General features: G+C 50.8%; 1 protein-coding gene across 5 annotated transcripts; it reads left to right on the top strand.

Moving 5' to 3' along the window:
* The first annotated feature begins 1,267 nt into the window (after positions 1 to 1,267).
* HMGN5 (high mobility group nucleosome binding domain 5) lies at positions 1,268 to 12,172 on the top strand. Of its 5 annotated transcripts, none has more exons than XM_071569581.1 (7): positions 1,268 to 1,434; positions 1,988 to 2,031; positions 3,225 to 3,254; positions 5,144 to 5,173; positions 6,408 to 6,458; positions 10,360 to 10,503; positions 11,447 to 12,172. In XM_071569581.1, exons 2-7 carry the CDS (start codon positions 2,017 to 2,019, stop codon positions 11,492 to 11,494), a joined length of 318 nt encoding a protein of 105 aa, XP_071425682.1. In that variant the 5' UTR covers positions 1,268 to 1,434; positions 1,988 to 2,016; the 3' UTR covers positions 11,495 to 12,172. The 5 variants fall into 5 exon arrangements, with proteins under 5 accessions (XP_071425682.1, XP_071425680.1, XP_071425679.1 ...); XM_071569579.1 differs by having other exon boundaries at positions 1,269 to 1,434; positions 1,930 to 2,031; XM_071569578.1 differs by lacking the exon at positions 1,268 to 1,434 and adding an exon at positions 1,700 to 1,758 and having other exon boundaries at positions 1,930 to 2,031.
* Positions 12,173 to 14,710: the final 2,538 nt, after the last annotated feature.

Below are 14,710 nucleotides of genomic sequence, written 5' to 3'. Positions count from 1 at the left end.
TCTTCCACAAAAACTCCTTCCAGAATATAGAAAGGATAAAACAGGGACTGTGGGGAGAGAGGAGAAACCTCTTGAGCTGGAGCACAAACCATCTGGTGATGAGAACTTGGAGACCAAGAGCTCTTGCAATGTGTTTCAGGCCTTTTATAGTTCAGAAGGTGGAGAAAACTATTGGAAAGACTATTTAAAACCCTGATTAACACAGAAGAACTTGAAGGAGGGATTGCATTTGGTTTTGTGGTTACAGTGGGGCTGGCAGGGACTGGAAAAAGCCCTCCCCAGGACTCAGGAGGTCAGTCAGAGACATCTCTAAATAATTGGTGTGTTTTAACAAAATAATCATGGCATGTGATGGATCAACATTGACTGGAGGAAGGGGGAGAAAGGTGGATCTGTGGATGGAAAATTGCTGAGCTTAACTGCAAAGTGCAGGGAGATAATAAACTATTGCCATGTGGGCCCTTGGAGAGGGAGGTGATGCAAGAAGTGACAAATCAAAAAGTCACCATGAATTTGTCAAGAGTGGGGGAACAGCTGCTCAGGGAGCAGCCCTGAAAGGGATCCAGGGATTACAGGGGATCAGGAAGAGTCTGAACCAACGTGGTGATGCTGTTGCTGAGTCTGCAAATACCACGCTGAGAGCTGTTACCTAATTAACCTGATTACTGGATACAGTCCTGAGCAAGAATGTGAAGTTCAGAGGAGTCTGTGGCCTAGGAGATCATGAGGTCTCTGATTTGTTTAGTCTAGAAAAATAAAGTTTTGGGGAAAAAATAGTAGTATTATGTGAAATGGCACAGTACCTAAGATGTCAGTGGAATTTGGTGCTTATTAATCATCTTTGTATCTGCTGGGCAGTGGACAAAGAAACTCATGGCCAGGGTGCAGTTGAAATGCTTGGGAAAACTTTGGGGGTTTAAGGCCAGTTGGGTGCTGGAAGAGGCTGCCTAGAAGATTCCAGGATCCACTTTATTGTAGATTTTACAAGGGTTGGACTGGCTTTGGGCAGGAACAGTCACACCTCAGAGCAGCAGCTCCTGCTTCAACTCTCACTGGCAAAAATGCTTTGGTCCTGAAGGTGGTATTGACACACCTTGTGCTTTCCCTACAGAAATGCAGAAAATAGATGGTGGAATCCTGACAGGCACTGCAGTTATGATGGAGACAAAGCTCATTTCCCTTAATCCGTGCCCAAGTCCGACACTGCACCTCCCGCACAAGCTCGGGCTCGCAGGCCCTGCTCCAGGGACAACTGGCATCACAACCTCCCGCGCTTCACACCGGCAACCGCCCCAGAGGGCCCCGAGGGCCCGCGCAGCTCCCGAGCGGCCCGGGGGGCGGTTACAGAGCCGCGCGGGGCCCGGGGCGCACAAAGGCCGCAGCGCCCGCGCTCCACCGGCCGCGGCACGGGCGGCCAACGGCCCTTCCCGGCAGGTACGGCGGCGGGGCCGGCGGGGCCGGGGCCGGGTGCGGGTCGGCCATGTTGTGTCGGTGCGGCCCTTGTGGGACGGGACGTTCGGGGGAAGTTGGCGGGGCGGGCGCGGCGCGGGGGGCGGCGCGCGGGGGGCGCGCGCGATGGGGGGGGGGGGGGCGCGCTCCGGGCCGCGCACACGCGGAAAAGCGCGCGGCGCCCGCGCGGCGCAGGCCCCGCCCCCCGCTCCGCCCCCGCGACGCTCCGCGCGCTCCCATTGGCCGGCGGGGCCGTCAATCAGCGGCCGGGCCCATCTCGCGCTCCCCATTCATGCAGTTTGGTTGCGTGTTGGTGTATTTTACTGTTTGCAATAAAGAGGGGGGGATTTTTTTTTTTTGTTCAGTTTCTGCCGCAATTAACTCTTGGTCCCTTAAACATCTTTGCTTTTTATTTTTTTGGGGTGGTTTTGGCGTGTTTAGTTTTTTTTTTTTCCTGTCAATTTTTTTTTTTTTTTGCAGGACGGTCGGAACAGTTTTTCGCCGCTTCCATTTATTTTCGATATCTTATCTCTATTAGGTTTTGCAATCAACTATTAAGGTGCAACTATGCCCAAAAGAAAGGTAAGTACTACAAAAAAAACCACTTAAAAACCGAGGGAAGGCAGATGGGGAGCGAAAAGGGGAAGAGATTAAAGCGGAAATTTAGCTAAAAAAAAAAAAAAATTAGCGCGCGCGCGCGTGTGGAGTTTTTGGGGTTGGTGTGTGTGTGTGTGTGTGTGGTTTTTTTGCTCGGCATTTTTAATTTTTTTTTTTTTTTTTGGGATGGTGGATGTCCTAAAAGCGGAGCGCGGAGAGAAGGGCTCGGGGCGGGCAGGGCAGCGCGGCGAGTTCACTTTTGGGCTGTTTTGTTTGGGAAGAAGGAGGAGGAGGAGGAGGAGGAGAAGGCTGGAGGCTCAGCAGTGTCTCCATGCTGGATTACAAACAGCCATAGCGCTGGTGCTGCCCCTGTGGGGAACGCCAAACCCAAACCCACCCCGCCACCCCCTCACAAACACCATCCCCATCCCCATCGCGCCATCCCCGCCGCGATCCCCCCTCTAAACGTCTCCTCTTTCTCCTGCGTTTGCCTTTGTTCTCCCTTTTTTTTTTTTTTTTTTTTTTTTTTTTTTTTTGCCTCCCACTTCTTGTCATACCAGATGGTTGTGCAATGGTAATTTGGGGCCATTAGGCGGCGCAGAATTTAAAAAACTGGCCTTTCGGCAGAGCGGGGAAATGAAAAAAAAAATAATTTAAAAAAAAAAAAAAGGGATTTATGGCCGGAACGAGGAACTTTGGGGAAGAGGGAGGATGAGGAGACACCTCCTTCCCCCTCAGGGCGCGGTGGGGGGGGTGGGACGCCATTGCCCCTCACTCACCGAGGCGCCCACCCGAGGGGTTTTCGGGTCGGTCACGGCGCCCCACGGCCCCGTACGGGGCCGTGGGGCGCCGTGACCGATCCGAAACCCCTCGTGCTGGCGCGATGGCGACGTTACCGGTTGTCCCTTATTGTCCCTCATTGTCCTTGCGGGGCCCGCCACGACCTTGTTGTGTGAGGGGGGCGAAATTGGCGGGAACTTTTCGAACGCGGCGTGGTGACGTCACGGCGGCGGCGGCCGCGGGGCACTGTGGGAGTTGTAGTCCGTGAGGCGACGGGGAAGGAGGCCCCGCCATTGCTGGAGGGGTTTTGTAGTGTCTAAACGAGCTCCCCCAGGGGTTTTGGTGGGTTTAAGTAGGGGTGGGGGTGCTTTCTGATGTTTGTGCTGCTTTTCTTGCAGGCTCCAGCTGAAGGCGAGGCAAAGGAGGAGGTAGGAGGCTTGTGCAGGTTGTGAGGGGTGTTGAGGCCTTCAGGGGGACCTGGCAGTGGGTTTGGGGTGTCCTGAGGTGACGGGTGACCTGCCTGAGGTGTCCTGTAGCTCCACGGGGTCAGGGAGCAGCAGTTCCAGTGGGAATGTGGCTGAAGTCAGGGACCATAAGCTCCAATGGGAACACATCCCTTTCCAATAGGAACATATCCCTTTCTGATACAAATGTGTCCCTTTCCAGTGGGAACACGTCCCTTCCCAATGGGAACACATCCCTTTCCAACAGGAACACGTCTCCTTCCAACAGGAGTACATCCCTTTCCAGTGGGAACACGTCCCTTTCCAGTGGGAACACGTCCCTTTCCAGTGGGAACACGTCCCTTTCCAGTGGGAACACGTCCCTTTCCAGTGGGAACACGTCCCTTTCCAGTGGGAACACGTCCCTTTCCAATAGGAACATATCCCTTTCCAGTGGGAACACATCCCTTTCCAATAGGAACATATCCCTTTCCAGTGGGAACACATCCCTTTCTGATACAAATATGACCCTTTCCATTGGGAACATGTCCCTTTCCAATAGTAGCACATCCCTTTCCAATGGGACTATGTCTCTTTCCAATGGGAACACATCCCTTTCCAATAGGAACATATCTCTATAATGGGAATATGCCCCTTTCCAACAGGAACATGTCCCTTTCCAATAGGAACATGTCTGATTCCAGTGGGAGCACATCCCTTTCCAATAGTAACACATCCCTTTCCAATGGGACTATGTCCCTTTCCAGTGGGAACACGTCCCTTTCCAATAGGAACTTGTCTCATTCCAGTGGGAGCACATCCCTTTCCAGTGGGACTATGTCCCTTTCCAATAGGAACACGTCCCTTTCCAGTAGGAACATATCTCTATAATGGGAACACGTCCCTTTCCAGTGGGAATATGTCCCTTTCCAATAGTAACACATCCCTTTCCAATGGGACTATGTTCCTTTCCAGTGGGAACACATCCCTTTCCAATAGGAACATATCTCTATAATGGGAGCACGTCCCTTTCCAGTGGGAACACATCCCTTTTATAGTAACACATCCCTTTCCAATGGGACTATGTCCCTTTCCAATGGGAGCACATCCCTTTCCAATGGGAACATATCTCTGTAATGGGAATATGCCCCTTTCCAGTGAGAACACATCCCTTTTATAGTAACACATCCCTTTCCAATGGGACTATGTCTCTTTCCAATGGGAGCACATCCCTTTCCAATAGGAACATATCTCTATAATGGGAGCACGTCCCTTTCCAGTGGGAACACATCCCTTTTATAGTAACACGTCCCTTTCCAATGGGACTATGTCTCTTTCCAATAGGAACACATCCTTTTCCAGTAGTAACTTATCTCTATAATGGGAACACGTCCCTTTCCAGTGGGAATCTGTCCCTCTCCAATAGTAATACATCCCTTTCCAATGGGACTATGTCCCTTTCCAGTGAGAGCACATCCCTTTCCCCTTTTCAGCTCCTGGAAGTAAAGACCCTTCAGTCCTTACCAGGATGAAGTGGCAGCAGCAGAGAATGGAGCAAAGCTGCACTTCAGGGAGTCACAGAATATCCTGAGCTGGACCCACAGGGATCAGGGAATGCCAGGATGGTTTGGGTGGGAAGGGACCTTAAAGATCATCTCAGTCCATCCCCTGCTATGTGGGACTCCTCCCACCAGCCCAGGGTGCTCTGAGCCCTGTCCAGCCTGGCCTGGGACACTTCAGGGATGGGGAGTCCTCAAGTGCCTCACCATAATGCCCATAATTCCATAAATCCTGGGATTCCTGTGGGGCTCTGGGTTATTCTGGGGGCAGTTCTGAGCAGGCTGAGTTGTACTGACACATCTTTCTTTCTGCAGCCAAAGAGAAGGTCAGCCAGACTATCTGCTGTGAGTATCCTCATTCCCTCCTCTGGTACCACTGGGGGTTAAAGAGAAACCACTGGGGGTTTTCCAGAAAGGCACAGTGAGAATATTCAGTATTTAAATTCCCCATTCCATGTTTCCATGTATTCACACATTGCAGGCTGCACATTGTGTCAGTGAACATTGAGTCTGGACACAGGAGTATCCAGGATCAAGGAGTATTGATTTGAGGGTGGATTTGTCCCCCTCGCAGGGTTTGTCCCCCTCGCAGGGTTTGTCCCCTGCAGGGTTTGTCCCCCTACAGGGTTTGACCCCCTACAGGGTTTGTCCCCCTTGCAGGGTTTGTCCCCTTGCAGGGTTTGTCCCCCTTGCAGGGTTTGTCCCCCTACAGGATTTGTCCCCCTTGCAGGATTTGTCCCCCTTGCAGGGTTTGTCCCCCCTTGCAGGGTTTGTCCCCCTTGCAGGGTTTGTCCCCTTGCAGGGTTTGTCCCCCTTGCAGGGTTTGTCCCCCTTGCAGGGTTTGTCCCCCCTTGCAGGGTTTGTCCCCCCTACAGGATTTGTCCCCTTGCAGGGTTTGTCCCCTTGCAGGGTTTGTCCCCCCTACAGGATTTGTCCCCCTTGCAGGGTTTGTCCCCCTTGCAGGGTTTGTCCCCCTTGCAGGGTTTGTCCCCCTTGCAGGGTTTGTCCCCCTCAGGATTTGTCCCCCTTGCAGGGTTTGTCCCCCTCAGGATTTGTCCCCCTTGCAGGGTTTGTCCCCCTTGCAGGGTTTGTCCCCCTCGCAGGGTTTGTCCCCCTCGCAGGGTTTGTCCCCCTTGCAGGGTTTGTCCCCTTGCAGGGTTTGTCCCCCTTGCAGGGTTTGTCCCCCTTGCAGGGTTTGTCCCCTTGCAGGGTTTGTCCCCCTTGCAGGGTTTGTCCCCCTGCAGGATTTGTCCCCCTTGCAGGGTTTGTCCCCATTCAGGGTTTGTCCCCCACAGGATTTGTCCCCATTCAGGGTTTGTCCCCTTGCAGGGTTTGTCCCCTGCAGGGTTTGTCCCCTTCAGGATTTGTCCCCCACAGGGTTTGTCCCCCTTGCAGGGTTTGTCCCTACAAGTGCTCGTGGCTCTGTGAACTCCCTGCTCTCTCCTTACCCTGGTCATTTGCTCATTGATTTTTGCAGGGCTGACTGTTGGGTAAATAGTTTTCTAAAGTTACCAACATACTGCTCACACAAACATAAATATTTCCTTCTGACTTTGTTCCCTGTGTGTGTTCTGTGCAGAAACCTGCTCCTCCCAAACCGGAGCCAAAGCCCAAAAAGGCAGCACCTAAGGTAAGTCTGGGGGCCTCCTGAAGTTGTGTTTCCCTTCTCAAGCTGTTTACAGGGGTGAAAAACCTCACAACTGACCATTTTGGGTTTTCATCGTTATCTTCAAAGGTTTAAGGTGGAATGATGTGAATTAAAAGGCAGAATTTTGTGCAGTTCCTGGTGAGGGAATGTGGTAAATGAACAGAGTTTAAGTCCCTCGTGGTGGGGCTTTGCTGCTGCTTTGAAGGCCACTCTGAAGTTCCCTATAGTGCATTGTTGGGAAAATGATGCTTGGAATAGAGATCAGAGACTCAATTAGAGAAGGCATTGAAAATCATGCTTTTAATTACAGTTCCTTATTGTGCTTCCATTCCAAGGCACTCTCTGCTGTTACTTACCAGTTTATCACTTTTTAATCACTGAAACTTCTACAAGCCCCTTTCCTTAAGCTGGATATTTTTGGACATCTCAAAAACACTGGCAAGTCTGACAGTATAGTTAAAAAAGAAACTGTTTCAAGCTCCTTTTTGCTTTGGAGCAGCAGTTTGAAGTTTCAAGGGGGACAGTTCTGCAGTCCATGAGAGATTTCTTTGCATCCCCTTCCTGTCACAGCAATCAGTTTGCAGTGATTTTTTATTTTTTTTTATTTTTCTGTTAATATTTAGGATTTTACAACTCAAAAAAACCTCAGTCACTTCAGTGCTTGTTTTTAACCTGTTCCCATCACACATTTTCCATGTGGGTTTGGCTGCTGAAGGGAGCAAAGCACAGAAGGGAGAGATGCTTTGGTTGCAGAAGGGGAGGCTGAGTGGGAACCAGGAGCTCTTTCCTTTTCCATTTGGAAGGCCTGGCATTGCCTGTGGCACAGCAGATTTCCAGGTGAGGGAATGTCTCCAGACCTGCTCTGGAGCAGCAGAGATGCCAGGAGGAAGGGACAGGAGGGAGAGCCCCCTGCGTGGGGCAGCAGAGATGCCAGGAGGGACAGGAGGGAGAGCCCCCTGCGTGGGGCAGCAGAGATGCCAGGAGGAAGGGACAGGAGGGAGAGCCCCCTGTGTGGGGCAGCAGAGATGCCAGGAGGGAGAGCCCCCTGTGTGGGGCAGCAGAGATGCCAGGAGGGAGAGCCCCCTGTGTGGGGCAGCAGAGATGCCAGGAGGGAGAACCCCCTGTGTGGGGCAGCAGAGATGCCAGGAGGGAGAGCCCCCTGTGTGGGGCAGCAGAGATGCCAGGAGGAAGGGACAGGAGGGAGAGCCCCCTGTGTGGGGCAGCAGAGATGCCAGGAGGAAGGGACAGGAGGGAGAGCCCCCTGCGTGGGGCAGCAGAGATGCCAGGAGGGAGAGCCCCCTGTGTGGGGCAGCAGAGATGCCAGGAGGGAGAGCCCCCTGTGTGGGGCAGCAGAGATGCCAGGAGGGAGAGCCCCCTGTGTGGGGCAGCAGAGATGCCAGGAGGAAGGGACAGGAGGGAGAGCCCCCTGTGTGGGGCAGCAGAGATGCCAGGAGGAAGGGACAGGAGGGAGAGCCCCCTGCGTGGGGCAGCAGAGATGCCAGGAGGGAGAGCCCCCTGTGTGGGGCAGCAGAGATGCCAGGAGGGAGAGCCCCCTGTGTGGGGCAGCAGAGATGCCAGGAGGGAGAGCCCCCTGTGTGGGGCAGCAGAGATGCCAGGAGGGACAGGAGGGAGAGCCCCCTGCGTGGGGCAGCAGAGATGCCAGGAGGAAGGGACAGGAGGGAGAGCCCCCTGTGTGGGGCAGCAGAGATGCCAGGAGGGACAGGAGGGAGAGCCCCCTGCGTGGGGCAGCAGAGATGCCAGGAGGGACAGGAGGGAGAGCCCCCTGTGTGGGGCAGCAGAGATGCCAGGAGGAAGGGACAGGAGGGAGAGTCCCCCCTGGCATTGTGGGGCCCTCCAGCTCTGTAACCCCCGTGTGTGCAGAGCAAGGTGTCCACATTCCACCCTGCTGGAGCAGCTGGCTTTCCAGAGCCATCCTGAAGCCAGGGGCTCTGCATTCCTGGGGGATGGAGCCCTGGACACTCTGGATTGCATTCCCCTCCAGTGGCTGGGAAGAGCAGAGCCAGCACAGAGCTGGGCTGGGCTGGCACAGCCCCTGCTCATGGGCAGGGCAGGGCAGCTCCTTGTTCTCCAGGTTGTTGGTGTTTGCTGCTTTTTCCAAGTTTGCTTTTTAATTTTTAGGGAAATACTTTGGAGTTTAAACACAAACTGCATTAAAAGTTGGAGGAACAGGGATGGAGGTTGGGGCTGCAGGGGGTTGCCATAGCTCAGCTGGGCCCTCCCTGCTCAGCTGTTGGTGTGGGATCCCTTGGCAGGGGTGCCCTGGGCACCACTTGGGAACCATTTGGCCTCTGCTCCTGCAGGGCTGTTGGAAGCCAGGACAGCTGAGCTGCAGTTTGGGCTCTAGAGCTCCTCAGATGGCACCAATTCCTGTGAAAAATGAGATGGAATAAGGATTGTGGAGGCATTTTTAATTCCTGTCTCTCCCAAGGACTTTACTTTTCAGCTCTCAGGTTCTTGGAAGAGTTTGTGTGTGTCAGAGGAGATTCCACCTGTTAAACTTTGCCCTGTTGAGAAGCAGAGCTGGGAGAGTTTTGTCCCTTCTAAAACACGTGGCCTTGGTACTGAGTTGTTGTTGCCATCTCTGTAGCAGAATTATTGAGGAAAATTAATACAGTGCTGTTGCTCAGACCCTGCTGTGTCCTGTGAGACCCTTTCTCTCCAGCCATGGAACTGGGTTTCCCTGGATTCTCCTCCAGCATGAGAACACTTGGGCATTCCCAATACAGGGAATTCCTGCCACCATGTTGTAGTAGAGTTTCCCAGGTGGGCTGAAATCCCTTGGACTGGAATGTGGGAACTTGGAGAGGAAAGGGATCTTCACCCATTTCAGTGCTATTAACCCCCTGCCTTGAGTTTTCTGCATTATTGTAGGATTTGCTGCTAATTTTGATAAATTTTTAATCAGTGTCATTGAAGGATCAGGTGACTCCACCCCTTGTTTCATGAGTTTGCCTTTGGCCAGCAGCTCATTTTTAAGGTGAATTAATTTTGTGCACTGAGTGAGGGGTTGGAATAAGAAAATAAACTTCCTGTAACCTTTGAGTAACTTGTAGTCACTGAGGCCAATCTTTTGAGTGTCTGTATTATGTTTTCAATAATTTTCTGTTTGTCTTCACTTACCTAGGAGTAGATTCTGCAGGTTTTGTGGTTCCTGTGTTGGAAGTAGGTTAATAAGTGAGGAGCTGAGCTAGTTCTGTTCTTATTGGCAGCAGGAGGCAGATCCTTGGGAGTGAAACTAATGAGAGTTGTGGATTTGGGTCGGGATCTGACCTTGCCTATGGAAAATTATTCCTACAGAAGCATCAGGTTTGGGGTTGTTTGGATTTAACCTGATCCACATGTAAGAAACTGCACTTAAATAATGAATGCAAAGTTATCAAAGTGATTATCAAAGTGATGTTGTTGAGCCCCCAGTTTTTCTGTAACACAAATGGTTTATTATCATAAGGCAAATTGCTGGCAGGGAAGGGGGGAAGTCCTTGGAGTAGTTTTCTAAATAGGCATTAACAGCACATGTGGAGTTTTCTGGTGTTTCCATTACTTGTGTATGTTGGGTTTGTTCTGTGGCTGCCTCTCAGCAGCAGAGCACAAATACAGGCCAGTTCTACATTTTTCAGCTAATTTAATTGAATGCCTGTTTAAAATAGGAATTCTTTTAACCCCAGCCATGGCTGGTTTATATTGGCACATTCAGGGTGGAATAGAAGGAAAACAGTTCTCCTTCCAAACCTTGGTCTCACCTTTGTCAGCAGGAAGTTTGGGGGGTGGAAGGAGGTTGTGAAGAGGGTTTGGGAGCTGAGAATGTGCTGATGTAAAAGGTGAAAATAAGGATTTAATATACCATGGTCTGTTTTCTTAACAGAAAGAAAAAGCAGCAAATGATAAAAAGGAGGACAAAAAGGCAGCAACAAAAGGGAAGAAAGGAGCCAAAGGCAAAGAGGAAACTAAACAAGAGGATGCTAAAGAAGAAAACCACTCTGAAAACGGAGATACCAAAACTAACGAGGTACTGTGGCTGCACAGAGCATGGGGATCCAGCCAGATGTGCTGGGAGTGCAGGGTGGGGGCTCACTGCCACTCTGGAGGACAGACCAGCTGGGGGGCTGCACAGGGAGAGCCTGCAGGAGCAGCATCTCCTTCCAGCTGTGCTGGGGCCCTCCCCCAGGTGGGCTGTGCTGTCCTGGCTCCAGCAGTGGGCACGGTGGGGCTCAGGGAGAGCCCTGAGCTGGCTCTGCACACCCTCTCTGGGCTGCTGAGTTCCCTCTGCTGCTCAGCACAGGTTGGTGCTGGGCCAGAAATGTGGTTTTCAATTCTACACAATTCTTTAAAACAATCCCTCCCCCCAGAACAGTTCAAGAGATGTGCAGAGTCAGTCGGGCTTGGCTCCCACCTGCAGCCTCCTGTCCCAGCTCCTTCCTGAGGCAGCTCCTGCCTCGGGGCTGCCCTTGCCTGGCACCAGCTGCAGGCTCCATCCATCCTGGTGGGGTTTGCCCAGCAGATTCCCTGCTGACAGTGGGAACCAGGTTTTCCCAGGGCTCCCTGTGGGCCCACCCTCCTGCTCTGCCTGGCACTGCCCTCCCCTCGTGGGGCCAGTGGCACCATCAGGCAAGGGGGTCACTTATTCTTTCAATTGTAAAACGAGATCAGGAGCTGCTTTGCTAAAACAATACGTGGCTGATGGACTTCAGAGGGTCTTTCTGAGGAATTTTCAGTTTTGATTTGTTGGCTTAAAAGGTAAAAGCACATTTTTATAGAGAGCAGGTGAGAATGATGGCCCAGAGCCTGCCCAGAGCCCACGTGTTGCTGTGTCCATCATTTCTGTGCGTTCCTGTCACCACACACAGTGCCCATGTCTGTGCTAACAAACTGCTCTCTCTCTGATGCTCGTTAGACTGGAATCCAATTAGCATTTCCAATAATATTTCTATTCTTCCCAAACACTTTTACAGGCACCAGCTGCTGAAGCATCTGATGATAAGGAAGCCAAGTCCGAGTAATGTTCACCCTGCCCCAAATCTCCATCATTTGGTCTCCGTACCTCCATGCTGTATTGTTAACAGAGAGGAATATTTTTATCAACTATTTTATAAATGCAGGTTTTTTTAGCATGAATTTAATTATGGAACATCTTCATCTCGGTTACTTGGGAATTAAATCCCTAACAAACAAAACAAAACAACAAAAAAAAAAGTCATTGTTTTTAAATTTTGTGATTGTAATAGTTTGTATGGTACATGGAAAGAGTAAGTGGTGGTAGCTTTTGACTTCTGTCAGTGTGTCCCTTTTTGTGTAAGTCATGCTTACAGACTTCAGACTTTAATTTTTCCCTTGTATGTGTTGTATGGTTTCTTAAAGTGGGGAGGTCTCAAAACAAATAACCGTGTGAAACATTCCAGTGGTTCTGTGGGTTGCTTTTATAAAGAAGGTGAGCTATTTTCATGAAAAAAAAAAAAAACCTAAGAGCTGGAAATCTGTTGTTTCCCAAATGTAATTTTATTTTGTCAGTTTTGAAAAAAAAAAAAAAAAAAAAGAGAAAAATAAATAAATAAAAGTGTAATCCTGTTTTTAAATGAAATACAAACATTTCTTTTCAAAAAGGGCAGGTTGGTTGTATGTACCCACTGTTAGGAATTTTGCTGGATTTATCTTAATAAAAAAGACTCCTCAAAAGCTGATTGTGGTTTGTTGCTTGTGCTGCTGGAAAGCTCCCAAATTCCAGGAGAGCTACAGTGGGACAGAGTGGAGAGCTCTGGGGCTCGAGCCCCTCTCTGCTTCAGTTCTGTGACTCCCCACTAATCCCAACTTCTTATTCTGGGAATTACCAGCAGGACCAGACCAGTGGACAGGGGGTTTGGTCTTGGTTTTGTTGCTACAGCTTTTCTGTGCAACTTCATCAAGGACACTTCCAGTCTGCCATTAAACCCTCCTTTTATAGCAAATCTCTTCCCATTGGTGACCAACTCCACCATGTATTTATAAGAAGAAAAATGTCTGCAATGCAGAAGTTTTATCTCTCCCTTGAAATTGCTCTGCAGCCCAACAATGGAAATTCCAAGGGCTGGAATAGTTTATCTCATATCCAAGCCCCAGCTCAGCATCTCAGGGCAGAGTGTGTGGGATTAAATGTGGGATCCAGGATCAGTGTCCCCCAGGGCACGGGCTGTGAGAGGATGTTTGATTGGATTTCATTTTCCAGGCCTGAAACACGGAGTTTGGATTCCTGCTGCTGCACCTTTGGTTCTGTAGAACTGCCCAGGGTTCCCTGGGCTCCACTTTCCTCAGCAGTAAAGGTGGGGGAGTCCTCAGGGGCCTTTTCCTTGGCACTGTATTCCCTTAATCCAGCAGACATTTTGGGATGTGCTCTGGTCTCTCCTCCAGTGAAAACTGGAGAAAAAGAACTGGATTCCCTTTGCCTGGTAGAAGACTGGGGAGATGTGGGTAAAACCAGGGAGGTTCTGAACATCCCACTGTGCAGACAACCCAACAAAGTTCAAATGGCATCCTGACTCTTCTGAAAATGCTTCACTGAAATTTGTCCCCTACAAAGACAGGCTGGGAGAGCTGTGGCTGCCCCATCCTGGACATGTCCAAGGCCAGGTTGGAGCAGCCTGGGATAGGGGAAGGTGTCCCTGCCCATGGCAGGGGGTGGCACTGGATGGGCTTTAAGTCCCTTCCAACCCAAACCATTCCATGATTCCATGAGTTTAGCCTGCAGTTGATGAGAAATCCCAACAGGCTTTAACTCCAGGGAGAAAATATTGGAATTAAATGTTTTATACATTTTCCCCACTCTGTTGTTTCTCTAAAAGGGCTTCAAATAGAAATCCAGTCCTGCAGGAAGGGGAGTTCCTTCTCCACCTCCTGGTGCTGTGGAACCATCCCCATCTCTTTTGCTTCAGCCTCGGGTCCCTGAGTGTGTCAAACATTGTTCTTCAAGCAGCAGACACTGAGTGGAGCCAATATTTCCATGTGCCACTGTACAATCAGCCCATCACACCCTAACTGAGGTCACTGAGGGCGAGTTGTGTCTCACATGCTGGAGTCCTGAGGTTGTTCCCCAGAACATCCAGCTGAGTGTTTGGTTTTGGTTAGTTCTTCCTCCTCTGGTGCCAGGGTGGGACTCGTCCTTAATTCTATGACTATTGTTACAATCAAATTCCTGTTCCAATAAGTACAGAAAATTGCTCAAGAACTTTTCAGACAAACTTCCTCGCTCACATTCATAACTTTTGTAGCTGGGGGGTATTGAGAGAATTGCACAACTGAGTGGATTGTGTGGCTCCTGCCAAGAGCTCCTCCTCAGCTGGTGCTGTGTCTGGACACCACATCAAAGCCCAGCTCCAAGCTGGGCTTAGTTTGGCCAAAAGGTTTCAAAGGGAGAAATTGAGTCAATCTATTTCCAGGTTTATTTGGAATTTGTGGAGGAACCACCTTCCCCCAGGTCCTTGGTGCTGGAAGTGCAGGCAGTGTGTGTTACCTGTGCTGGTGGTGAAGGATTCATGGCATTGCTGTGATGTGATTCTCATTAATTAGAGCAATTAGAGACCTTGATGCAACGTGGTGAAGAGATTGATGAGTCCAGAGACTGTGATGGTTGTGAGGTGGCACAGTGGGAAGAGGTTTAGGGGGTGTTGGCACCAGCCTGCCCTGGTGAGGTGCCCGTGCAGCTCCTCAGTTGTGGGGCAGTTGCTGAGCAGAGTTGGGTGTTGGAGTGAGCAGTGCCAGGCCTGGACCTGATGTGGAGACAGGAGGTTTGGGTGGGAATCTGTGTCTGGGGCCACCTTGTCCTGTCCAAACAGGGACAGCATGTGAGGAAATGGCCTCAGGTTGCTCTGGGAGATGTTTGGTTGGATATCAGGGAAAATTTCCTCATGCAAAGGGCTGTCCAGCCCTGGCACAGCTGCCCAGGGCAGTGGTGGATTCCCATCCCTGGAGGGGTTTAACAGCCCTGTGGATGTGGCACTTGGGACATGGTCAGGGGAGGGTTTGGCAGTGCTGGGGATGGTTGGACTGGATGAGCTTGGAGGGCTTTTCCAACCTAAAAGACTCCAGGTTCTATAGAATAAAGGTTAATACAGTGAGATGACAGTTATCAACAACCATATTTCAGTGTCCCCTTCCCTCAGTGTCCTTTTCCATGTGGACAAATAGGGGCAGATCACACAAACATGGAATTACAGAATGGTTTGGGTTGGGAGGGGAAAGGAAAAGTC

The sequence above is a fragment of the Pithys albifrons genome, chromosome 14 (genome assembly GCF_047495875.1).
Source record: "Pithys albifrons albifrons isolate INPA30051 chromosome 14, PitAlb_v1, whole genome shotgun sequence".
Taxonomy (NCBI): Eukaryota; Metazoa; Chordata; class Aves; order Passeriformes; family Thamnophilidae; genus Pithys; species Pithys albifrons.
Note: the sequence above shows the minus strand (reverse complement) of the source record. Positions and strands in the feature narration are given on the sequence as shown.

Bases quoted from the DNA above. Each gene is read 5' to 3' on its own strand.
- HMGN5 (XM_071569581.1), top strand. The intron at 5,174-6,407 runs GTGAGTATCCTC...TGTTCTGTGCAG, and splicing joins GGTCAGCCAGACTATCTGCT to AAACCTGCTCCTCCCAAACC. The intron at 6,459-10,359 runs GTAAGTCTGGGG...TTTTCTTAACAG, and splicing joins CCAAAAAGGCAGCACCTAAG to AAAGAAAAAGCAGCAAATGA.